The sequence below is a fragment of the Periplaneta americana genome, chromosome 8 (genome assembly GCF_040183065.1).
Source record: "Periplaneta americana isolate PAMFEO1 chromosome 8, P.americana_PAMFEO1_priV1, whole genome shotgun sequence".
Classification (NCBI taxonomy): Eukaryota; Metazoa; Arthropoda; class Insecta; order Blattodea; family Blattidae; genus Periplaneta; species Periplaneta americana.
The window spans coordinates 89,077,840-89,102,893 of NC_091124.1; the positions used below are offsets into that span (position 1 = coordinate 89,077,840).

At 36.0% G+C, this 25,054-nt stretch overlaps 1 protein-coding gene across 8 annotated transcripts in view; it reads right to left on the reverse strand.

The window, feature by feature from the left end:
• The window catches only part of msn (serine/threonine-protein kinase msn), a 288,177-nt gene extending 263,936 nt beyond the window's left edge, over nucleotides 1-24,241 (reverse strand). For all 8 annotated transcript variants that reach the window (XM_069833247.1, XM_069833249.1, XM_069833248.1 and 5 more), the window contains exons 1-2: nucleotides 23,702-24,241; nucleotides 23,364-23,429 (exon numbers count right to left, since the gene is read on the reverse strand). In XM_069833247.1, coding sequence (XP_069689348.1) covers nucleotides 23,364-23,429; nucleotides 23,702-23,767 — 132 coding nt within the window. In that variant the 5' untranslated portion in view covers nucleotides 23,768-24,241. The remainder of the gene's footprint in view (nucleotides 1-23,363; nucleotides 23,430-23,701) is intronic.
• Between the last annotated feature and the right edge of the window lie 813 nt (nucleotides 24,242-25,054).

Here is a 25,054-nt window from a genome sequence, read left to right on the forward strand (position 1 = left end):
GATACTAAATATGAACAAAAATCCGTCCAATAGTTCTGCAGAAATCACTGGACACAAAGAGGATGCCGCAAATCACTCTACGGTATCAGGGATACTGGAAACGTTTATTCCGCGAAAATCTGGAAATAAATTCTTACTACTTTCTTTTTATACGAGTACTTTGTACAATGAGAAAGTAAACATCTAAAGTGGGGTTTTACAGCCTTTATTAGGGACATTACGAGATAAGATTATAACCAATGGTATAAGATGAGAATTGCTTTGTAAATATTACAAGTACTGGATACAGTAGAAGACGTCAAAACTCAACAAAATGGTGCGCCATAATTTTATTGTTAAAGGCTACCCTCTGAATGCGTACCTACCATAATACAGAAATCTTTACGCGCTGAGACGAAGACAATATAGATCATTCAAAAAAAAAAAAAGAGAGAGAGAGACAAAGGAGAGGGAGAGAGAGAGAGAAATTTCCATAATTATCGTCTGATTTCAGAACAGCACTCGGAAGAACAGGAGGAGGAAAAATTAATCCAGATGTTAACGAACAGTATGTTCGCTAAATAACGAACTGCTGAATAGCATGTAAAATGTCATGTTACAAAGTTGAAGATCTCCCCAGAAAAAGGATGTAACCTCAAATGATTGAAATATGTGGCTTACGCGGAAAAAGTAATTTTGAAAGCATTCATTGCATTCATTAGCATTGCATTCAATAGCTAAATAAACGCGTATCCTTGATTAATCAAATAGTTCTGCTAGTAAATAAATATGAGCCTTTCCCTTTAAACATGAATTATACTTTTGTTGGTTACATACATCCTTATTCTGGAGAGGTCTTCCGACTTTTCGTCTAATTCATTAAATTAAATTATTTAGCCAACATATTACTTTCTCTTTATTTCACACGAAACAAAAACGTCCGACTGAAAAACTGTATAGCTGAGAACTGGGTCGTGATGCAAAACAATAGTGGCTTCTTACAATATTGTATCAAAGAAAAAAATATATGTAACATGTAAGTGAGAAACGTTTGTTCGGGTTAGTAAAAACAATGATTGAGTGTATGAGTGAGAAACGTTTCTTCGGGATAGTAAAAACAATGATTGAGTGGATGACTGCCCTGTTATTCGTTACAAATATATTTTGGCTCATACATATAATCTTATCAAATTACAAACTGTCATGCAAATCATTCGAAGACTTTTGGTATATTTTAATTGGTTATTTAACGACGCTGTATCAACTACGAGGTTATTTAGCGTCGATGATATTGGTGATAGCGAGATGAGGCCGAGGATTCGTCATACATTGCCTGGCATTCACCTTAAGGTTGGGGAAAACCTCGGAAAAAAGCGAAACAGGTAATCACCCAAGCGGGGATCGAACCCGCGCCCGAGCGCAACTTCAGACTGGCAAGCAAGCGCCTTAACCGACTGAGCCACGCTAGTGGCTCTTTTGGTATATGGTCTAGTGTAATCATATTAGTAAAAAAATGGTAACTTCAATCAAATATGTAGCCACACTGTAGATATATCATAGAATTATCTACATTTGAGAGTTCAGAGCAAAGTGGTGCAAGTCAAAATTGGGTAATGAGGTTTAAAGTAAAAATTCTGTAAAACACAGCGCAAAGTAGCAATTAATATATCCTTCTTGCTAATCGCTGACTACTAATAGTTTAAATAAATTGAATATTAACTGCTACTTTGTGCTGTATTTTACAGAATGTTTACTTTAACTCTCACCACCCATTCTTGACTTACACCACTTCTGCTCTGAACGGCTCATTTATAGTGTAAAACTGTACAAGATGACTTCATTTCCACATACCCCTATTTGAAATTACTGAACCTACAAACTACAGACTCTTTAGAAAAGTTTCCTTGTAAATGATAGGTATCACAAAAAAAAAAAATTAATGAGATATACATACGTATGCATGCATGTATAATAATAATAATAATAATAATAATAATAATAATAATAATAATATATTATAAGCAATTATGTTTGAATTATTGGAACAGAAAGAAACCATCACGAGATGTTGCAGAAGACTTACAGCTGCATTTAAAAACATACAAACATTTAATACGAGTATTATAGCTTGCCAGAGTGTGTGCATCGGCTAAGCTGCATCTTCTCACACTGGAGTGGCCTTGAGTTCGAATCCAGTCAACGGCAAGGATAATGGTCATAACCTGCATAGCGTTTCATACTGAGGGGTCACAACACAAGCATACCATGGCCACATACTGTTAGGAAGAAAAATGCCACACATGAATAATTTGGGGTTACTTTACTGTGGGATGAAAACTCTTACACTGGCATTGAACTGGTTTAGTAAGCAGGTCAAAGCCTCCGGTAGATCTCAGTAGCTATTTATCCTGATAAAAACTTCTGTACCTTCCAATGAGAGTTACTACTTATTCTTTAAAAATGTTATTTTCATTAGCATATCATAAAGAAAGTAATCAATATGTACCACTTTTCAAAGATATCATTAATAGCTCCTCTCATGAAATCCTGTCTAATAAAAAAATGCATTACATCAGACAGCCATATCATTATTGTGAAAAGATCGTGATCTTTCCTGGGCCAATTTCACAAAAAATATAAACTTCAAAGCCTAAATAAGCCACAGATAACACCGTACAATACAATTTTTCCTTGGGTAGTAAGTGCTATTTATTAATTGCTCATGTCTTAAACGTAAGAGAAATGGTAATTATTCATCTCAAATTTTACTTTCGTGACTAGGACATACACTTCGAAATTCACCTATTTCCGATATGATGTGAATTTACATTTCCTTTTACTTAAAGTGAGATAAAACAACATAATATGCATTAAAATTAGCATATAAAGTTGTACAAAATTATCATAAAATATTTAGGAATGAGTAGCTTTTCCAAATGTACGTTTATACAATAAATCACTTTCACGAATGAGCCCCCAAATGTAATCTCCCATCACATACTTATCATACTGCTCACAGTAAATTCAAAAGAACTGGCCAACCTACCTTTTTCAGTACTCTTTTATAAATCTTCAATTTAATTTTATTTTCAACAGCAGGCATGATGAACTTGCATATCTAACAAACATGACGGTTCTCTGATATTTTTATTTAAAAGGATCTCTAATCTAGCATTTCCCTATATCTAAAAGTATCTGTCAGGGAACTGGAAAATCCCGCTATGTGGCATAAGAAAACGACTATGCTTTCACCACCCTATGAGTAACACAGTTTCTACAAAAAGTATGACATCATTCTTGCCTTCTATTCAGAACATAAGAATTCGTTTCTGTCATCTCAGTGAAATACTGCTGGATGCTAAATTCAATGTCTAAATAATACTCTTTTCCTTACGCATTATCTATTGACCTCCTCTGCATTACTATTATTATTATTATTATTATTACTATTACTATACATGTGTGTGTGATTAAATAAAATAACATGTATTTATTTTCTCAAATACACATTGTAAAATATTTATAAAACAGTCATTCTAAGTAAAGATTTGCAAAGTCATTACACTATTACTGCAATTCTCTACTGTTCATTCCTATCTCCAGAATACTATTTTCAATAATACCGGCATTCCTCCACTTGTTGATCTAGAAACCTAGAGAGTATAATATTAACAATTTTGTCTACATTCAATGAGTTTACTATTAATGATCTTGTATATTAACTGTCGCGTAAGTAACGCGTAATTTTGAAGACAAGTTGAATCTATCATTACTTCATTAGTATTATTATTAACCAAACACATTTGGATTCACATTGTCTATATTGTTTCGAATGGTATGTCATAATAAAATTGAATAAAAGAACTGTTATAAATCGAGAATGAATAATTGTAGGCCTATTATGCCATTATCATCTTTAATAATAACATGTTTAATTTACGATAAAAGCTATGTTTCACATACATACTTTCAGATTTGGTACTGAGTACGAATAAAATATGTACTGTATTTCAGGAAAAAAGAAATGTACAGGACAGGCAAAGATGACAAGTCAAAAATCACATACTTGGTACGAGCGATTTAGAAACGTGTTTTCAGTGAAAATTTAAAAAACAATTTCTGCAGTGTCACAATACTTTGTCTACATTTCGTATAATGATAATGCAAAATCTTATCTGTTAAATAGATGGTCACTATATATCCTCTGGCATGAGAGTCAATGATTTGCTTAAGACTTGATGGTTCTTAAGCATTCTTAGTATCGGTATAGGATCATATCAGATATTAAAGGCATGAGGAAGAAAATATACAATTATTGTTTTCGGTTCTACATTACATTCTTCCATACGGACATTAAAAAAAATATTTCAAGAGACCCTCAGGAAAATGTCATTACATTTTATAGCCTGCTTCATACAGCTCAAACGAAATTATACTTCGTGAAAATGACACACTATGATGTACGAAACTGCATAGTCACTTCTTCCAAGTATAGTCAGGTTTAATCCAATCACTACAGGTTTGTAAAGCTGTCCAGCCAACCAAAGGTCAATGGCACACAGTCTCATTTAATACTAAAGAATAACCTGAAATACAAAGGATGCCTATATGATCAGTGATTACTAACATAATGTGTAGCTGATCGTGATCACATACTGTATTTCTTTCAAAATGCTATTGTTATGTAAACAAACTAACAGCTGTTCAAGTTTTATGTCAAACTCTTTTTATGCAAAAAGTTCACAAATGCTGACTGCAAGAAACTTTCATTATATCTCTGTGTGTATGTGTGTGTGTCTTTCCCCTCTCTTTCTCCTCTACCCCGTGTGTGTGCGTGCGTACGTGTGAGAGTGTGATTGACGTCTGGTGTTTCACTATTCGGCAAGGAAACCATCTGCCATTATGCATGATACACTTATTTCTTTCTCTATTTAGTATTTCGATTAAAAAACATATGATACTATAGTCCCTCTGACATGCTATATACGTTGTACGCAATAATTTCAACAATGCTATTCCAAGTTATCGTTTATCTAAATGTTATTTCCGAAAGTAAACGAAAAGGTAATAGGCTCTCTTAGCCTAGTGTGTAGCACAACAGTTAAAAATCACGCCTAAGTTGATCTTAGATCCTTGTAGATTTCATTAGGGACATTAACTAAGACATCAAATAAGATTCATGTGAATGCAAAGGCAGACTGTAATATACAAATTCCTTAGTTTCAAATCATGCTCCTTCACTCGCGACCTTTGTTTATAAATATAATTATCAAAATTAAACCATTATATTTCACCAATAACAGTAATAAATACAAATGAAGGAAATGAGAATAATATACAGTTATACACAACGTTACAGAAAATGCCAAGACTCGTGCTACTTCTTGCCCCTCTTCTAAATGGCTAGAATCACGTTAATCTTTAAACATAATTCACGTCTTCAAATTTTTATCTGAAGTTTTCCATTAGAAGTAATATAATTTTGCATAATTTCTTTGGGACAATCATTCTGGAGACAAGTCACTTTATCTAATAGAAGCAAAAATCAGAAAGAAAGTAATAGCAGATTCTGAGTAGATAAATCAGAATAATATGCTTTCGTATTTTAATAAAGGCTTATACAGTAAAAATTTATACATTACGGCGAAGTGAAGAGAAACGACTATAAGCATTTGAAATGTGAACATGGACATGAATGGAGTGTGAAATGGACAGACAGAATAACAAATGAAGCTGTGCTAGAAAGAGTAGGTGAAGAAACATTAATGCTGAAACTGATCAGAGAAAGAGAGAAAGAAATTGGCTGGGATACTGGTTAAGAAAAAACTACCTATTGAAGGATGCACTGAAAGGAATGGTGAACGGGAGAAAAGTTGGGGCAGACAACATTAATACATGGATCATATGCAGAGACAAGAGGAAGGTGGAAAATAGGAAAGATTGGAGAATGCTGGGTTTGCAGCAGAGTTGCCAGACGTCCTGGATTTCCAAGGATTTTTGTGTATTGTAATAGTGTATCCTGTGTCCTGGATTGAGTTATATTTGTCCCGAAATGTCAAAAAATGGGAGAAATACAATTTCTTGCCCATTTGTATAAAATTATTTTTAAAATTCCGTATGCATTTTTTCAATACCCTCTCCAACCTATGTTCAATGTTGTCAACACTCTGAATAGCTGAATAGTAAAAATTATATTTCATGTGACCATTTAGGGATGAATTGATTTGCACTCGTATATAGAGAATGCTGATAAAATCAAATTGTTTAAGAGAAATCATACATAGACAGAAAGATGAATAAATGAGATCTATAGAGAGAAAGATGAATAAATGAGATCTTGAAAACCATTTCTACATCCATAAAATTCTCGAAATCGAATTTTAACGTCAACACAATAGTTTCTCATGTGAGGTACGATAAAGTAAAATCCATTGACCTTTTAAAGCAAGAGGCATGATTATTTATAGTTCTACAGCTTTACGTAAAAGCGTGTTCACACACGAACACAGTATCTCAGTCTAACGCTGTATAGTCTAACCGAGTGACAGCTTTACAGTGTAGCAATGATACAACTATTGCACTGAGTTGGCATTGGTAATGACATGTTCTCACCTAATTAATTTAATCAAGAACATGCTGAAATTGCCCGCCTCCTCTTCCACACATTTTTGGCATCTGCTTAATACGCTCCCCATCACTCGCTCAAGTTCCCACTGAGAAGTAGATGCAATCTCCTAACGGATATTATGACTGAAATTTTCTAAGGTGCGAGATTTTATCCTGTACACTTTACTTTATCTTTCAATGAACCCCAAACATAAAAAACATGAGGGGGTCAGGTCGAGGGATCAAGCGGTCCATAGATTAACACTAACGACTCTGTCCTGGAACACTTGATTAATTTCTGCATAATTTCGTTTCATTTTGTTCGAATATTGAAAAAAAAAACTAAAAGTGTAAAATCAGTTTCACACATCTAGCGACAAATGAGGCAGTAGAGCAAGTGGACAGCTTCAAATACTTGGGGTATACTATAAGCAGTAACATGAGCTGCAGCCAGGAAGTCAAAAGGAGAATAGCAATGGCAAAAGAAGCTTTTAATAGAAAAAAAGAGCATTTTCTGCGGACCTTTGGAAAAAGAACTAAGGAAGAGACTAGTGAAGTGCTTTGTATGGTATGTGGTATTGCATGGTGCAGAAACATGGACATTACGACGAAGTGAAGAAAAGCGAATAGAAGCATTTGAAATGTGGATATGGAGAAGAATGAAACGTGTGAAGTAGACAGAGAGAGTAAGAAATGAAGCTGTGTTGGAAAGAGTGAATGAAGAAAGAATGATACTGAAACTGATCAGGAAGAGGAAAAAAAATTGGTTGGGTCAATGGCTGAGAAGAAACTGCCTACTCAAGGATGCACTGGAAGGAATGGTGAACGGGAGAAGAGTTCGGGGTAGAAGAAGATATTAGATCATAGACGACATTAAGATATAATATGGATCATAGAGGAAACGAAAAGGAAGGCAGAAAATAGGAAAAACTGGAGAAAGCTGGGTTTGCAGTGAAAGGCCTGCCTTTGGGCAGAACACTAAATGAATGAATGAATGAATTGATGTCAATCAATGTTTCCTAAAAAATAAAATGGTTCACCAATTCTTTTCCTGTACATAGCACACCATACACTAACCTTCTCTTCATACAGACACACCTCGTGTATATATGTCTGGTATTTCAGTGGACCAGTAACAGCAATTTTGTGAATTTACATATCTGCAGAGATGGAACCAAACCTCGCCAGAGAAGGAAATAAGACACGGGTCTAATTTATCCATCATGCCCATAATCAATTCACAAAATATATGCCTCTCTTAGGATCACTTTGTTGTAGCTAATGAAAAACATAATTTAGTATAGTGAGATTTTCAACAACTTTAGATCTCTATACTGTATACGCGAAAGAACCACAGTCAACTCTGGATATAGTGAACTCGGTTGTAATGAACATTCGGCTATAGTGAACGTAAGTCATTGGTCCCGACCCGCATACATTAAAGAGTATATTAATATATCCCTTTATAGTGAACCCACACTTCGGTTATATTGAACCTAAAAACTAGAATTTCCAAGAAAATGCTGTAATTTTAAAATGACCAAAATGGTAATTTATGAAAACCCTTTCTCGTATAAACTTCCAAGAATATGTTTAGAACAAAATTTCAAACCTGCTACTCCGTAAGTGCATTGAAAGACAAAGAAAGGATTTGTTCACCTTCCTGGACAGCTTGAAATATGTTTAAGAGAATGGTGTACACAGTGAAAGATAAAGGGAGGATTAATTCTGACCTCTTTAAATAGTAGAACAGGAATAGAAAGTGTTTTCTCTTGTAAAGGGGAGTAGAGTAATGACCAGGGAAAGGATTTATATGTAAATACATATTTACTTATAAAGCTAATATAATTTATATTTTGCATTATCTTTATGTTTCACAATGTGTAGGGTTGAAAAATCCTACTTTTATTTTCCATATTTTTCCATATTTTAGAGTTTAGTACATATTTTCGTTAATTTCCATATATTTTCCATATTTCATATAAAGCAGTCCATATTATATTAGGTTTAACAATAAAACAAAACAAAATTCCATTAACTTTTAAAAATACATTTCAACAATAGAGATTTAAACACATGTTCAGTAATCCCTTTAACATCAGAGTTATTTGAAAATTAGCAGTCCTATCAACAATGGGAAAGTAAGTTACAAAACTGTATTAATTTAATTTAAAATTTTTAACAGACTTCAGTTGTGCAGCTCAACAGTTAAATGCCAGTCAGAGTACACATAGGTTCAGTTTTGTAAATCATACTATAAAGACGGTAAATATGCCAAAAGTACGTCATTCAGTCAATTTAAAATCAAAACTAACAAGTTACATTTCAGAATTTAAAGAAGATGGTTTATCAACTGACAATAAAATATTATTTTGTAATTTGTGTCAGTGTGCAGTATCATCTACACAAAAGTTCCTGGTGCAACAACACATTACAACTAGTAAACATCAGGCCAACAAACAACTAAATTCCAAGCAGAGACAATTGTTTTTAACACAACCAACAACATCGAATGTAAGATCTGAGTTTAACATCGACCTGTGCCGTTCTCTCATCTCTGCTGATATTCCTCTCTACAAACTAAAGAATAAGGTCTTCAGGGAATTCCTTGAAAAATATACTCAACATACAATCCCGGATGAGTCAACACTTAGGAAGACGTATGCTCCATCCATCTACGATGAGACAATACAGAAGATAAGAGATGAAATTAAAGATAGTTCAATTTGGGTTTCCATTGATGAGACTCCCGACAAAGAAGGTAGACTTGTTGGTAATGTAGTTATCGGTTTGTTAAGTGAACAATATTCTGAACGAATTCTTTTACATTGTGATGTTCTAGAAAAGTGCAATAACAAAACTATAGTTAAACTGTTCAACGAAGCTATGGGTATCCTGTGGCCAAAGGGTATTATGTACGATAATGTGTTATTCTTTATTAGCGATGCTGCCCCTTATATGGTCAAAGCTGGACAAGCATTATCTGTTGTATATCCTAAATTGACTCATTTTACTTGTGTGGCGCATGCATTTCATCGTGTGGCAGAAGTGGTCAGAGACAATTTCCCTAAAGTAGATTTGTTGATTTCATCAGTGAAAAAAGTATTTCTCAAAGCTCCCAGTAGAGTTAACGTGTTGAAAGAAATGTACCCTGAAATTCCATTGCCACCAAAGCCAATTTTAACTAGATGGGGTACATGGCTAGAAGCAGTTGAATATTATGCCGAACATATAGACTCTATTAACAATGTTCTCCTTGCATTGGACTCTGAAGATGCAGTCTCAATTGATACTGCGAAAACAGTTACCTGTGACATAAGTGTGAAGAATGACTTAGCTCACATTCAGCATACATTTTCATGCATCATAAAAACGCTCAAAAGTCTCCAAAATAGGCACCTTTCACTATCTGAAAGTTTTGAAATTATAAATAGTACTGTGGAACAACTGAATCGTGGTAGAGGTAAAGTTGCAGATGCAGTAAGAGCTAAGGTGGACACTGTACTTTCAAAAAACCCTGGATATGAAGAACTACAAAAGGTTGTTGCTGTGATGAGTGGTGAATCAACAGTGAAGATTAACTTGGACTTATCCCCAGCAGACATTGTGAAATTGAATTATGTACCAGTTACTTCTTGTGACGTCGAACGCTCTTTTAGTCAGTATAAATCTATCCTCAGAGACAATAGAAGAAGATTCACTTTTCAGCACTTGAAAGAAATGTTTGTAACCTATTGTTATGGTAACAGACAATAAAAATTGTGTTTTGTTGAAACTACATTGGAAGATAAGGTACGTCCATTATATTTTTTGTTTAGTTTGATTAAAATGTACCAATATTTAACGTACATAGTCATTTTTTTATAATTTTAAGTCCATATTTAATTCCATATTTTGGTAAAAATCCATATTTAATTCCATATTTTGGTAAAAATAACTACATATATATTTACATATTTCATATATTTTTAGTCCATATAAATCCGTTCCCTGGTAATGACCAAAGGGTAAGTATAAGAAGGAATGAAACCCTACCTGAAAAATTCCAAGGCCAAGTATACAGTATCTGTGTGATTTTAGTTATATTATTTTACAATCCTCTCAATTTAAGGTCTGCTTACTTATTTATTTTTAATTTATTGCCAGAAACATTAATACTGATTGTATAACAACGTAATATAAAAACAGACACTTCGGTTTCAGTGAACCTCAGATACAGTGAAGGAAATATGCTAGTCCGCAGAGGTTCACTATAACCGGAGTTGACTGTACTGCTTTATAACTCTATGCACAGGAGAACAATAATTTCGTAGCTCTATGCATGAAAGAACGAAAAATTTCCACTTGTTAAGCAAGATCCTACCTGATTTTTTTTGGAGAATTTTCAACGTGATTAACAAATGTCATCCAATTCACCCAATATTCCTTCCGTCAAAAGCCTTTTTTCCTTTCTAGCATTATCTTTAATACTCTGTAGCTACTTCCAGTTTCCCGAAATTTATAATTGTTTCACAAGCTGAACCTTCACACCAGAAAATCTTTCTGCAAACAATCTTCGAACTTGACAAGCAGACTCTGTATACAGAGTGGAATTGAAACAACTCTGCACATTCTCAGATCAATAGCTCATGTAGTATGTAATAAAAAAGTGTTATACCATATCAGTGGGAAGTTCATAGTTTCCTCTGAAAATAGTCCCCCCCCCCAAAATGTTTAACACCACCTTATTCGGTAACTATTGCGAGTATGATCGTGATTTTTGTCCATATCGATAGAAAATTTAATAAAGAATAATTTATCCATTGCATTTCAATGGCGTGGAAGGTTTTCGTGTAAATTTAATTTAAAAACCACTAATTTCAAGCCACTGAACGATGCGAGCAGATTGCAATGTCGTAGCGAGGGAGGGGGATTCACACAGAGACAGACCTAAGTTCGTTGACCTCTTACATTTGTATTATGAGAATAAAAACGACTGTGTTAGCGGCGATGTTGCCAGACTGCTGGAATTTCCAACTTAATTTTCTAATTAACCGTGCATTAAATCGTGAAAAATAATATAGGTTTTCTATTCCTTTAAATGTCCCGTGCCGTGGCGTCATGGTCCTGGCATCCTGCCTAGGACTCGCGTTACGGAATGTGCGCTGGTTCGAGTCCTCATGGGGTAAGAAATTTTCTCATGAAATTTCGGCCACTGTATGGAACCGGTGCCCACCCAGCATCGTGATGCACTTGGGGAGCTACGATAGGTAGTGAAATCCAGTTGCGAAAGCCAGCTATAACGTCTGGGAGGATCATCATACTAATCACACGATACCTTCATTCTAGTTGGATGATCGTCCACCTATGCTTCAGCATGTGGGTGTGACGCCAGCAGCCGGCTGGTCGGTCTAGGCCCTTCACAGGCTGTAGCACCATGGATTATTATTATTATTATTATTCCTTTAAATATACCCTATAATCCCTTTCAATCTGCAGGATTATTTCACTTCCACCCTGTATACGTAAGAATGTAGGCCTATATGAGCACATAAAAACCACATTACACACTTCTTAAAGAAATGCTGCATTCTGAATACACACACCCCTTCTTACAATGTTACAACTCTGACTGACTGAGAGCAATGTAATTTGACCTTTGTGTGTTAGGAATCAACCAGTGCCAAGACATCCCATGCATGGTTCACGCTGGACTGAGACACTCATTCATTAATGTCCCAATGCACTAATTTCAAATTCTGATAATAAATTAATGTGGCCAGATTTTTGTCTTTTCTGGGTAGCAAATGGTGAGGTACTTCTCCAAGTTTTGGTGAATTTTTTTTATTTTACGAGCAATGGCAGGTAGCAGTGTTGGCAGTACAAAGTGTGAAAATGGCATCCGATGCAGAGAATGCTCAAGTTGTGGGGTGGTATGCGGAACATGGTTTGATCATTATGGTGCAATGACACTTCTGTCTGGTCTACAACAGTGACCCACCTGATGCGAAGAGAATTAAGACATGGAAAACTGAGTTTTTGGAAACAGGATCAGTAACTAAGAGGCATGGTGGTGGCTGACCAAGAAATCTGAAAAGATCGTGCAGAGCATCACCAACGTGTTTGAAAGAACCCCCCCACAAATCCACATGCAGGAACTGGGCATATCAAAATCAATTGTACACAGAGTTGTTCATAAGGACTGAGGCGGTATGCATACAAAGTACAATTATTAACATGCACTGCAACCTAATGGCAATCCCAAACAGCATTTGTAACATCTTTTTGTCCAATGTAATGTTTTTGGATGAAATGACTTTCCACTTATAGGGGAAGTTAATCGTCACAATGTCCGAATTTTGGATTCGGAGCCTTCTCAGAAGATACAAGAGTTTCAGAGGGGCAGTCCAAAACGTAATGTGTGGTGTGCTCTACTGCAGGATATGATTGTAGGAACTTTCTTTTTCGCAAAGCTTATAGTGAATGATCTGAGGAGATGCTTTGATTTTTTTTTTTTTGTAGAAAATTGGTGACTGTGGCTTTCAATGCAAGTTTTATTTTGATACCAGTATGTCACACCCAAAAATACAGACCACAGATGTCTGCATGACCCAGAATTCTTAGGCCAGACCCAAACCCAGTCCAATCTGAACCAGACCCGAAACCCGATATTAGCTTAATTATTATCACTCGAGCCCAACCTGAAATCTGAGATTAAGCTAAAGACATGGAGAAGTACAGAATCAAAGCAGTGGGCGTAGAAACAAAATGCGCTACTTAAACTCATTTATTTTGTTACTGTCAGTAAACTAGCAGATAAAGCAGAAGCCAGGGGTTACAGGGGTCAAGAACAGAGATTATCACTCCAGTAGTAGCATGTGAAAGAGTAATCTCCCAGGTAAAACAAATAATAATCAATGGTCTATGTCTATGACAAAGTAGAGAGGATACAAGTGCCATTACGAAATATGAGTGAAACTAAATAACTTACAATACCGGTAGTGTACTGTTCTCGATGGGTGTTGGGTGAACATCTAATTGTGCATGCATTAAAAACTTTGTTTTTTAATCAGTATGCCAGAGGCCAGCCCAAACCCGACAAGCGTAACTGAATTTCAACTCGAGCCCAGGCAGAGCCAGGCTTAGGCCCACGAGCTTGACCCAAGCCCATGTAGAGCTCAATTGGGACACCCAGTATATACAGTGTTTACCAAAAGAATAAGTAATATCTCTCACTAACTATTTTTACACGCTTTTCTTACACATATTACATAAGTTTCTAGCATTTAACTACCATGCCTAAATGCACAACAAAAAGACAATCGTTTATTTTGGTAAGTCAATATTTTATTGTATTAGAGTACTTTATTTCTTCTAATCTTTATATACTTTCTTCTAATCGTTTAGTCAATTAAATCCCATTTGAGTTTTGATTTTCTCTAGATAAATCAAAACCTCTAGTGAGGTTACTGTTGATAATATTCCAGGTTCTTCATTCTACAAACACACTTCCTACATTTTGCTGGAGGAGGAATAAGTTTCGACACAAATCAAGCATATCTGCCCATATCATAAAAATTTGCAGCAGATAACTGATGAAATAATGGATTTTTAGTGAGTCTTGTCACATAGACAAGTGGCAATTACTTTGTTGGGCTACTGTGAAGTTACGTATTTCGCTAACGAAACTCTTAACTTGCGAAAAGAAATACGGTATATGTCACATGATTGGCAACATAGGGTGCAATGAGAATTGAAATGTGCGACATCTATCTGACCTCCCCATGAGTAAAGAGTATGAGCAAGAAATCTTAGCTCTCACAGTATTGCTGATGCACAAAATATTTGACAAACATTTCAAATGATTTTATCATACCGCTTCCCCCCCCCCCCAAAAAAAATCTCTAAAAAAATTTCTTCTCTATACATACATATTAATGTGAGATTTCTTTGACACTGGTAACATGCTGTACTCTAACCAATGACGAATTTGTGCTGATCTATCTCAGCTCAGTACAAATACTCACAGCCATTCAGCCTCGATTGTAATCACAGATTATATAAATAATAGGACTGCATGTCTAATTCCTAACTAACTCTTCCTCTTAGTGCATTGTGCTTTTTACCCATCATTTGTAAGAAGAGGAAATTCATAGTGAAACATAGTGGAACGCATGTTGTCATCAAATCACTGGATACACTACGAAGATTGATTGATTCCTCTTGGTGCCAATAATACTTTTCATTGGCAAGACATAACTTTGTGTTCAGCTGCACATTTATATAAAACAATATTATCATCAAATCTGTGCCGACCAGTTATGATGAAAGCATGATTAGCTTATTATAACTGAAAGAAATGAATGAGAATAAAAAATAATTTACAAATTAAAAAACGCACTGACTACTTACTGGTGAAATAGATAAACTAATTCAGTGGTACCCAATCTGGGGTACATGTCAGGCCACTCGGGTACACCAGCTCAGTGCCGTAGAACATTTCAGAAACACTGTCTTGGAGTTGATCCACCTAACAGATGCACAGTTCATAAAATAATCAACAAATTCAAAACTAAAGAAATGCTTACTGAATAAGAAAAAAATCGAAGACGTCACGTTTTAACAGAGTAAAAGCTTAATGATATCGGTGCTCAATTAAAATGTTCGCCACAAACACAAAGTGACAAATTACATAGAGTTCGTCCATATAAAACGACAGAAGTGAGGCCTTAGTGGGCAGAAACTCACAGAGGAGAATACAGTTTTGCACCTGGTTTCTTGAGTCTGTACATGTCGGCAATTTAAACACGCAATTAGTGTTTTAGTGACGAGATGTGTGTGCATTGCAAAGTGAATAGTCAAAATAATCGGTACTGGTCAACACAAATCCAAGATTCATATATCGAAGTCTGCTACATAATTCTAAGATCGCAGTGTGGTGTGACACAAGTGCAACTAGAATAACTGGCCTTTCCTCCCACCCCTTGGCACGAAAATTAATGTTGCCCAGTAAGTATTTGTAATTATGAAATAGTGTTTTCCTCAGTTGGCCAAATATTAGATGAACTACAAAATAACATACGAGAAAAAATAGCCAACAATTCGCAAGTAGAGTTGCAATGTGTGAATTTGTTATGACGCTACAACATCTATCTCAAAGCACAAGGAGAACAATTTCAATAGTTTCTTTGAAAAGGTAAGCAATTTAGGCACGTGCACAATTATAATTTACAAAATAATGACTAAGTTAGCCCTGTGCATTCATCCAATTTATCTTGATGCATAAAAATATGTGTGCATTGCATCGGTCTGCCGATTGCACAGAGACTGGAGTATCGGCAGAAAAGTAGTGTGTGCCTGCAGCCACAGTGCTGCTGAACATGAGTCCAGATAAAATGATGGCTCTGCATATGTAACACACCCACAAAACAATACAACCAGAATGATCAGTTGGACCTTTGAGTTCAGTTTAAGCACTGAGTCTGTCACATGCAGTTGCTTACAGAACAAGTGTCATGTGTGCAGACAGTAGGTAAGACAAGAAAATGTTTTAGGCCTATCTTGTTTGTGGAATTGTAATCATAGTTTTGTTTTTTAGCATTCTTTTATTATAATATAGAAGGCCTATACCGTTTACAATAAATACCCATATTTTATTTTTAGTGGCAATATTTATCAGGTCTTTAAAATCAGAGTTGCATGGCAAAACTTTGCACTGCCAGACTCTTGAAATTGTTTCGAATGTTACATTTATTTAAAAAAATAAGTGTGAAAATGAAATTAAATTATTGTGGCATCAGCATACATAAAAGAACTTACAAAAGTACAGTTAAAAGTGACAGACACTTTTGGTGTCACCACAGCAAATGTATGGAAGATTGTAAGTGAATGGAAGAAATATGAAGCTTAAGGAACATTGGTCTATACCCCAGGAAAATAAACACTATGTTCCAAAAAGAATTACTGCTTTGGATGATTTCAATAAAGCCATAATTCGACTTACACTACCATTCACAACTTTTAAACCTGAGAAGATACAGTCAAACAATTCCAAAATCTCTAGTATGTTTTGAAGAACATTGATTCTAAAAGAGACAGCAGAAATCTGCAAACCTTCTTGTTAACATACCTGGACTTCAAATGGAAGAAAATGAAGTCTAAAAAGCCATTATTAATTGACAAGCATGACATAAGGAAATTGAGGACTTATTATTTGTGGAGTCTCAAACAATACAAAGATGAAGGACCTGTTACCATGTATGAAGATGAAACTTGCATAAGTCCAGCCATTTCACACCAAAGAGTTGGTCAGATGATAGTACTAACAGTCTATAACACTAGTATCTAAAACTAAGAATCAAGGTTGAACATAATTAATTCTGGCAGTTATTTGGCTTTTACTCTGGCAAATGGTCAGAGCAAATCAAAAGAGTGGGAATTACCATACGGTCATAAACAATGAAAACTATGTTCTCACACTGAAGAATCAGCTCACTCCAAATCTGCCACAAATTCAGCATCTGGTTGCTGATAATACGTCATATCACAATACCCAGCTCAAAAAAATTCACTATAAGTTAAGTACTACTAACAGCAAGATTATTCAATGGCTGACAGCTGATAGAGTTCCTGAAGATTCCTTAAGGTCACTACGAATACGAAAAATTCAACTATATGAAAAGTAAAACAAATTATGCTCCAAGAAAAGATGTGGCAATAGGTTCGTTCCAACAACAGTCAGGAACTGTCCGTAACCATCATGAGCATGCGCAGTACAGAAAAAGCGTTCCAACACAATCCGAACCAGTCCTGAACCGGAAACATGTACTGCAGTCGGGCGTTCCAACAAGCTTTTGACACGGGTTCGAAATGGTCAGAAATAGTCCGCAATTGAGGCATGTATGGAAGAGTATGCAAGACGCGCATGCGCATAAGCTCATCAACGTCTCCTGGATACTGAAGAAAGACATGATCGACTGTTCACATCATTGAGGTTAAAGATGAAAAGTGACAGTACAGACGAATAATAAAACTAGAGATTTAATTTAAATTTTCGTCAGAAAGAAAGGGAATGGAAATTATTTGGGTATTGAAACAGTTAATTACAATTTTAACATGGAGCTTTGCTTAAAAGTATAATAAATAACGTACATACATTAATAATTAAAAAAAGAACTATTTTTAGATGAGAGTCCCCCAGTACACGACAATGAATTATCGGAATTCTTGCCTTCCATATTTTTTGTCATCTTTTTATAGAAAATGATCGAAATTCTATTTTCTGCAATTAGAATTAGCTGCGAAACGATAATAATTAAGCATCCCATTCTTAGCAAAGATGATCACAGTTATAGCATCTCTGGATTTAGTACATAACGATCTGCAAAAGCGTTCCAACAGCGTCCAGTCCAGTTTCAATCCCATAGCAGTTGCTCAACTAGCGCATGTGCATAAGATGGTACAGGAACCGTACATAAACTGATCCATGAACCGCTTGTTGGAACGAACCTAATAAAGCCACGAGGTCATGAAACTGCTCCCTTATTATCCTGACCTTAATTCCACTGAATCAATATCGTATGAGATGAAGAAATAGGTGTGAAGAAAAAAGTATGACTTTCAGAACACCATCAACAGATAATTCAAGCTGTGACCGATGACTACGACAATGACAGTGGGGAAGGAAGCGACTCATAGTATGATGTAGAATTTGATGGTGTAGTAGAATAGTGACAGTCCCGCACCATAGAATTGTGGTCTAAGACATCATGCTTGAACTCGTGTTACAAAATGGGTGCTGGTTCGAGTCCTCATGTGAAAGAAATTTTCTTATGAAATTTCACTCAGTGTATGTGATGAATACAGTATTGCGTTTGGTTACCTAAAGCCTCCACAACAGTGTATTGTCCGCGCAACTTATCTAGGCACTTGGGTTCCCTAGTGCGCTCTCGCTGCCCCTCTCCTTCCACGCTACCGCTACAAGCAACCTTGCTACACCCCGCTTCCCCACTCTTTTAACTGCCCAGATAAGTTGCGCGAACAGTAGGTATGTATGGGATATAGATCGGTGGCACTTGACCCTACTACACAGTTCAGGTCTGCTGCTCAGTGAACAAGCAAAAACAAAACAAAGCTGGACGCTTGGAGATCAGACCTCTAATAGAAGAATTTAGTAGCCAGCCTTCATTAGGAAAGAAGAACACGTAAGCCAGACTTCATTAGGAAAGAAGAACATGTATTTTAACAAAAAAGGAGAAATTTTTCATTTTAAACACTGAAAATATTTACAGTCATTCATCGTAATGTGTAGGCTTGTAAACTCATAATTTGTTTTGTTCTAAGTTTGTGCTGACATTTATGATTTTTTACTATTAATTTCAATCTTTAATTAAATCTGAAGTATCTTAAAGTGTTTCACTTACTGTAAAAATCAGGGGTAGACAAATTCCGGGCAGCATGTAGTCAAAATTGTTAGGCCTATACGTTGCCTGAATTGTTTATTAAGTTCAGTTTTTTTTTTCTTTAGACTTTGATTTCTTTCATGTCACTATGCCTAATTCATAATGTTAACGAAAGTGGTTGTGAAAGAAATTCGAATGTGCTTCTTAGATTAATATTAGTTACATTTGTTGTGCATCTCAAGATATTGTCACTACATAGCTTCAGTGAAGAGCAGAGAGCGTCTCTAAGAGTGTGTGTTTGCACTGCACAGATATTTAATATTGTTTAATACTGTATATTTCAGTAAATGTATCATCTTAGCTCAAATGGTTTTCTCACTGCATGTGTGGGAAAAATGTGGTGGCTCCCGAAAATAAAAGGGCTGGCAGCTAGCTCCTGAAACCTTTTACTTTTGTCTGACTGTGGTAAAAATGATCATTTATTGCATATAACTTAAACTGCCTTTAAACAAATACCGCAGTGTGAACTGTTGACTTGGAACATGTTATCTGTACTAAACAAAGCTAGTGTGATCGACTTACACCTAACTTGTATTCAAAGTAACCAAACACAGGACTCTAGTGAAGAATTTAGGGACCTATGCTGACTGTAATAAAAGCCATTTTCGAAAACCCGCTTTAATGACTGGAAGGGGAGGGGGGGGGGGATCACTGTGCTGACCACGTGATAACTCTGTACTGCCTCTGCTGAGGCATGCAGACATAAGACCAACAGTTGGCTGATTGGCCTTGGCCCTTCATGGGCTGTTACACCAGAGATTATTATTATTATTATTATTATTATTATTATTATTATTATTATTATTATTATTATTATTATTTTAGTAGTAGTGGATAGGCTATATCGGGTGTTGAACTTTTGTACAATCAGATTCCATAACAGCCTAAGCAGTTTTATAGAACCAGTCTTATTGCCAAAGTGTGAAGGTGCCTTTAAAATTTAAAATGATTTTCAAGAGCCACAAAAGTGTATTAGTATCTGTATATTATCTAGTGATGTAAAGACATTTTGTGCAATAGTGTACATATATTGAGGATCAAAGGCTAATTGGAATATCCCGGTCTGACAAAAACCCTGACAGAATTGATATTTAATCATTGTGGTGAATTTCAGTGATGTCCAAAGGGCCTAATTAATCAAATCCACTCTCTTCACCTTCATGCTTTTTAAGATGAGAAAGAAAGAGTGGTATGTGGAAAGCAACGGGAAGATACTATATTTATCTTTCTCAAGAAAAACTGCAAACATAAGTTTGGGTAGAAGAAAATACACTATCTACCAAAAAGTAATTGGGCACTATTTTTGCCCCTTTAGAACCTCGTGGTACCACCTCTTTTTGCTATAACAGCAGCCATCTGTCAGGCATACTCTCCACTCGTTTGTATAGGATATCCACTGGAATGCGTCACCATTCCTCTTGCACTCAGTTGGACAATGAAAGTTGGCCGCATCTCCCAAGACCTCAATCACCGGTCCAATTCGTCCGAAAGGTGCTCAATGGGATTGAGATCAGAACTCTGTGCAGGTCAGTCCAACGGTGAACATTATTGTCTGCATACCAATGCATAGTAGCCGCCGAAACATGAGGTCAACTTCCATTGTCCAACTGAGTGTCATGTTGCAAGAGGAAGAATGGTGACGCATTCCAGTGTATATCCTATACAAACTAGTGGAGGGCATGCCTGACAGGGTGGCTGCTGTTATAGCAACAAGAGGTGGTACCACGAGGTTCTAACAGGGCAAAAACAATACCCATTACTTTTTGCTAGATAGTGAATCACATGATAGACAACATTAAAATGCATGGATCATATGCGGAGACTGAGATACATGGATCATATAAGGAGACTAAGAGGAATGTGGAAAATAGGAAAGATTGGAGAATGCTAGGTTTTCAATGAAAGACCTGCTCTTGAGCAGAACACTATGAACTATGAATGAATATACATATTACATTATACTTATAGTGAAAGTATTATAGTGTTAATTTATACAGGGTGTAGCAAAATTCCCATTACAGACTTTGAGGGCTTGTAGTGGGGACCGGGGAGGTTATGTTTTGCATATGAACTCATGTCCGAAAATGTACCATTTCCCTGCTACAAGCAAAATACCACCAAAACACACGTTGAATTCTCTCATGTTTTCGGTGCCAATGACCAGGGTGTATGTACGTCATGTGATGATCACCTGATGTCACGTATCCACTACAGATCTGTTTGCATGTCATTTACTTCGTAAGCTGCCCGGAGAAGCGCCGATCATTTGACATTCGTACCTACTGTAGTGCTTGTGGCATCAAGCAGTAATTCACTGACAATGTCATGCTGTTGAACATAGTTGACTACAAGTTTAGGGAATACGCTAATATGGTGTTATTGTATGCAAAGTCCGATATAATGGAAGGGTTGCTCAGCTGCTTGAGGAGCGTTTTCCACACCACACAGTCTCTTTGTCAAGGTTTATCAGTGGGGATGGGTACATTCACCACCAACAGGTCCGACTGTGGTGCTCCACGATGGTGATACATCACCAAGTTTGAAGAGACTGTACTCCATGCAGTAGAAGAGGACGTGATGACGAGTACCCAAAAGATAGTGTGAAGACTCACTGTGGATCAGTCTTCTCAATATTGGTGAATTTACAGGTCACTGCTTTCAACAGTACAGTACAACGTACAGTAAGCAGCAGAAGTGGGAGAGTTCAAAATGTGTTGTGGTGGTGTTTTGCTTGTATCGGGAAAATAGTATGTTTCCGGACATGAGTTCCTATACAAAATGTAACCTTCTCGGTCCCCACTACAAATCCTCAAAGTCTGTAATGGGAATTTAGATACACCCTGTATATATTTGTATATATTATGATATCTTAGGCAGGCTAATTAATGTAGTTAAGGTAACAACATTATAGTCATATAGTGGTCTATTATGAAGAACGAACTTACTATACTACACCTTGTACATTTGGCAATGGAAATGCAGACTAGAGTGGGAGTGGGACACAGAGTATTTCATTAAGAGGTATGCATTTTTCCTTTAAAACTCAACGGCCAGATTGTTTTGTGGGACTAATACATAGTCTACACTTCAATCATAACACGAGTCACATCTACGACTTAACCTGTTCTATAAAAGTTTAAAACTGAATTCCCTTAAAACAACTAACAGTTTATAAAGACAAAAATAGTTCTTTAAATAAGAACATAAGTGGTCATAAAATGGCCAAACATTCCTCTCTCTTTCATTGGTACGTTAAAAATACGTAAATAAGATTATAACTAGTATTTGATACATATGGTAAATTTGTTATTTTAATATTCAGTTAATAACGATGGAACGAAAATTCCATTTAAACTAGCACTGTGCAATTCAGTATAAACAATTCTTTTATCATAGGGCTAGGGCCTATACCGACAATTACGATTTCTCAATAATGGCAATCACACCTCACTAAACGTGTTACTATGTAACAGCGTAGTTCGTCCTTCTGAATAAGAGGCAATTTGATTGCAGTGTCACAATTATGTCGGCTAAACTAGGACACAGACAGTTCCCTTCGTACTCCACTTGGGCGTGCTTCCATACAGGGGCAGTGCCATTTCTCTAAGGTTAGAGCCTAGTTTAGGTGTCTGTGTATTAATCGAAAAAAAATGTCATATAAACATGCGTCCTATTCTCAATATTTTCTAGATCCTAATTTTCGATTAATACACACACACCTAAACTGGACTCCAACCTTTGAGGAATTGCCATTGCCCCTGTACGAAAGCGCGGCCCTCCGCTTATGTACCATACGAATCTGTGATAGGTTAGGTTTGGTTAGTTCAGGCGTTTGTTATACCTTGCATATACGATCAACTCCATCTCCACAAAAAATAAAATCCATTCTAAATTCAACGATTTTCACTTCCGAAATCACCACAACTACCTGGGCGCTAGTTTCTCCAAATCCCTTATCGACATAAAAAAAAACTTCTAAATTAGGTAGCCTACATTAATTGTTACGGAAAATAGCTCCACCTCATACGCTATATTAAAAATTTGTTACTGCATGCGAATAGTTTGCCAGAATGCCAGTATTTACTTACGACATTAATTTCACCGATCATTTTAACCTAAAGCAATATGGCAATTTCACATAAACAAAATCTGTATCCAGATCTGAAACGCTCATTTTAAAATTATAATATAATAAATTTATTTAGAGGTTATGTTTAAATTTCTCCTCTTCAGCTCCTCAAAAAAAAGTGTCATTTCTTAGAAGCCTATACAAGCGATACCTAGTGAGCATTCAAATAAACACCGAATATATATTTTTAAATTGTAATAGTTTCTTACTTTATACACTTGGCCATAGGTTCCATTTCCAACAACTTCAATCAGTTCAAAAATGCCTGCTGGATCCTGAAAATAAAATAATTACCGAAATTACTTTCATTTAATGGACGAGCACTAAATGGTACAAGACAATAACAATAGTATTTATATGTATAACATCTTAGTCACTTATGTATTACGAATCACACCCATAAAAACTTGAAAATTGATAACTACACCACGTTCTTGAGCATGAATTCTTGGAAGGTAAATAAACTTTGATATTTATGGCAGTAATTACATTACTTATTAAAGTATCTAGTACATTATATTCATAAGTTATTAACTGATATACTCACCTTCAACGCGTTTAAATCGATGTCATCCAACGAGCAGTTTACACTAGGGGCCAAATTATGCGCCATCTTGAAATCTTCTTGAACACAAAACACTCGCGAGCAAGGGTAGCGAAAACCCTCTCTAACTGCACTCAGACAAATTACTAGCACCCAGGAAAAGCTACAGGATTTCGGAAAACCCTAAACTTTTCCGCTACCTATGTAAAAAACACATAATTTGATGGGACAATTAAAAAAACACTATCTTCCCATGTCCACACCTACTCCACAACGCTTGTACTGTGACGTCACCTTACTGACACCAGACACAGTGAATAAAGTAGCTGTTATCATGTAGTGCGAAAGAAACAAAGTATCAATAATTAAACATATTCCTATGCGGATAACTTGACTTCATAATCGTACTTTCTTGGTATATATAATTGAAAGCGTTTTGAGCATTGCAATCAATACACCGTCTCTTCACCACAACTTTTCACTCCCAAAACAATAGTCTTTACGGTCTTTACGGCCCTAACCATGCATTGCTCATACCAGTCGCACTCCTTTAACTGGTTTATTCTGTGGTCATGGCACAACAGTTTAAATAGTTTAGTATTCTGACAAGAGATAGCAGCACATTTATGTACACAATTACTGCTATCTTACAAGTATTTGTTGAACTCGCTCAATCGCGTTTAACTACCCTCACCACGTTCGATTACGAAAAAACATGAAAGAAGGGGTCCCGTTCAAAACCTGCTAAGTCCATAAGTTTAGATTCTAAGAAAAATGAGAAAATTATATATCTCAATAACCAAAATTAATTAAATTCTTTTTAAAGTACGTAATACGTTTACAAATATACATTCTTTTCTATTAGAACCAAATTTTGAAGAGATTCTTTCCATTAGTTAAAAAAATTATTATGTTTTAATTTACAAGAAACAGGGTTTGCAGTATCAATAAAATTAAATTTACAATAGCATATTTTATTCAAAGACATAATACGGTTAATTGTTATGCTACATTTTTTTTTCATAAAATAGTTTAGGTACCATATTACTGTGGTGGCTGGTTAGCTCAGTTGGTAGAGCAGATGGCTACGGACTGAAAGGTCCGGGGTTCAATCCCAGGCAGTAACAGGATTTTTTTCTCGTTGCCAAACTTTCAGAACGGCCCCGAGGTTCACTCAGCCTCCTATAAAATTTCCTTTCCCCGGGGTAAAAGGTGGTCAGAGCGTGGTGCCGACCACACCACCTCATTCTAGTGCAGAGGTCATGGAAAGCATGGGGCTCTACCTCCATGCCCCCCAAGTGTCTTCATGGCATGTTACGGGGTTACCTTTACCTTTACCTTTTACCATACTACTGT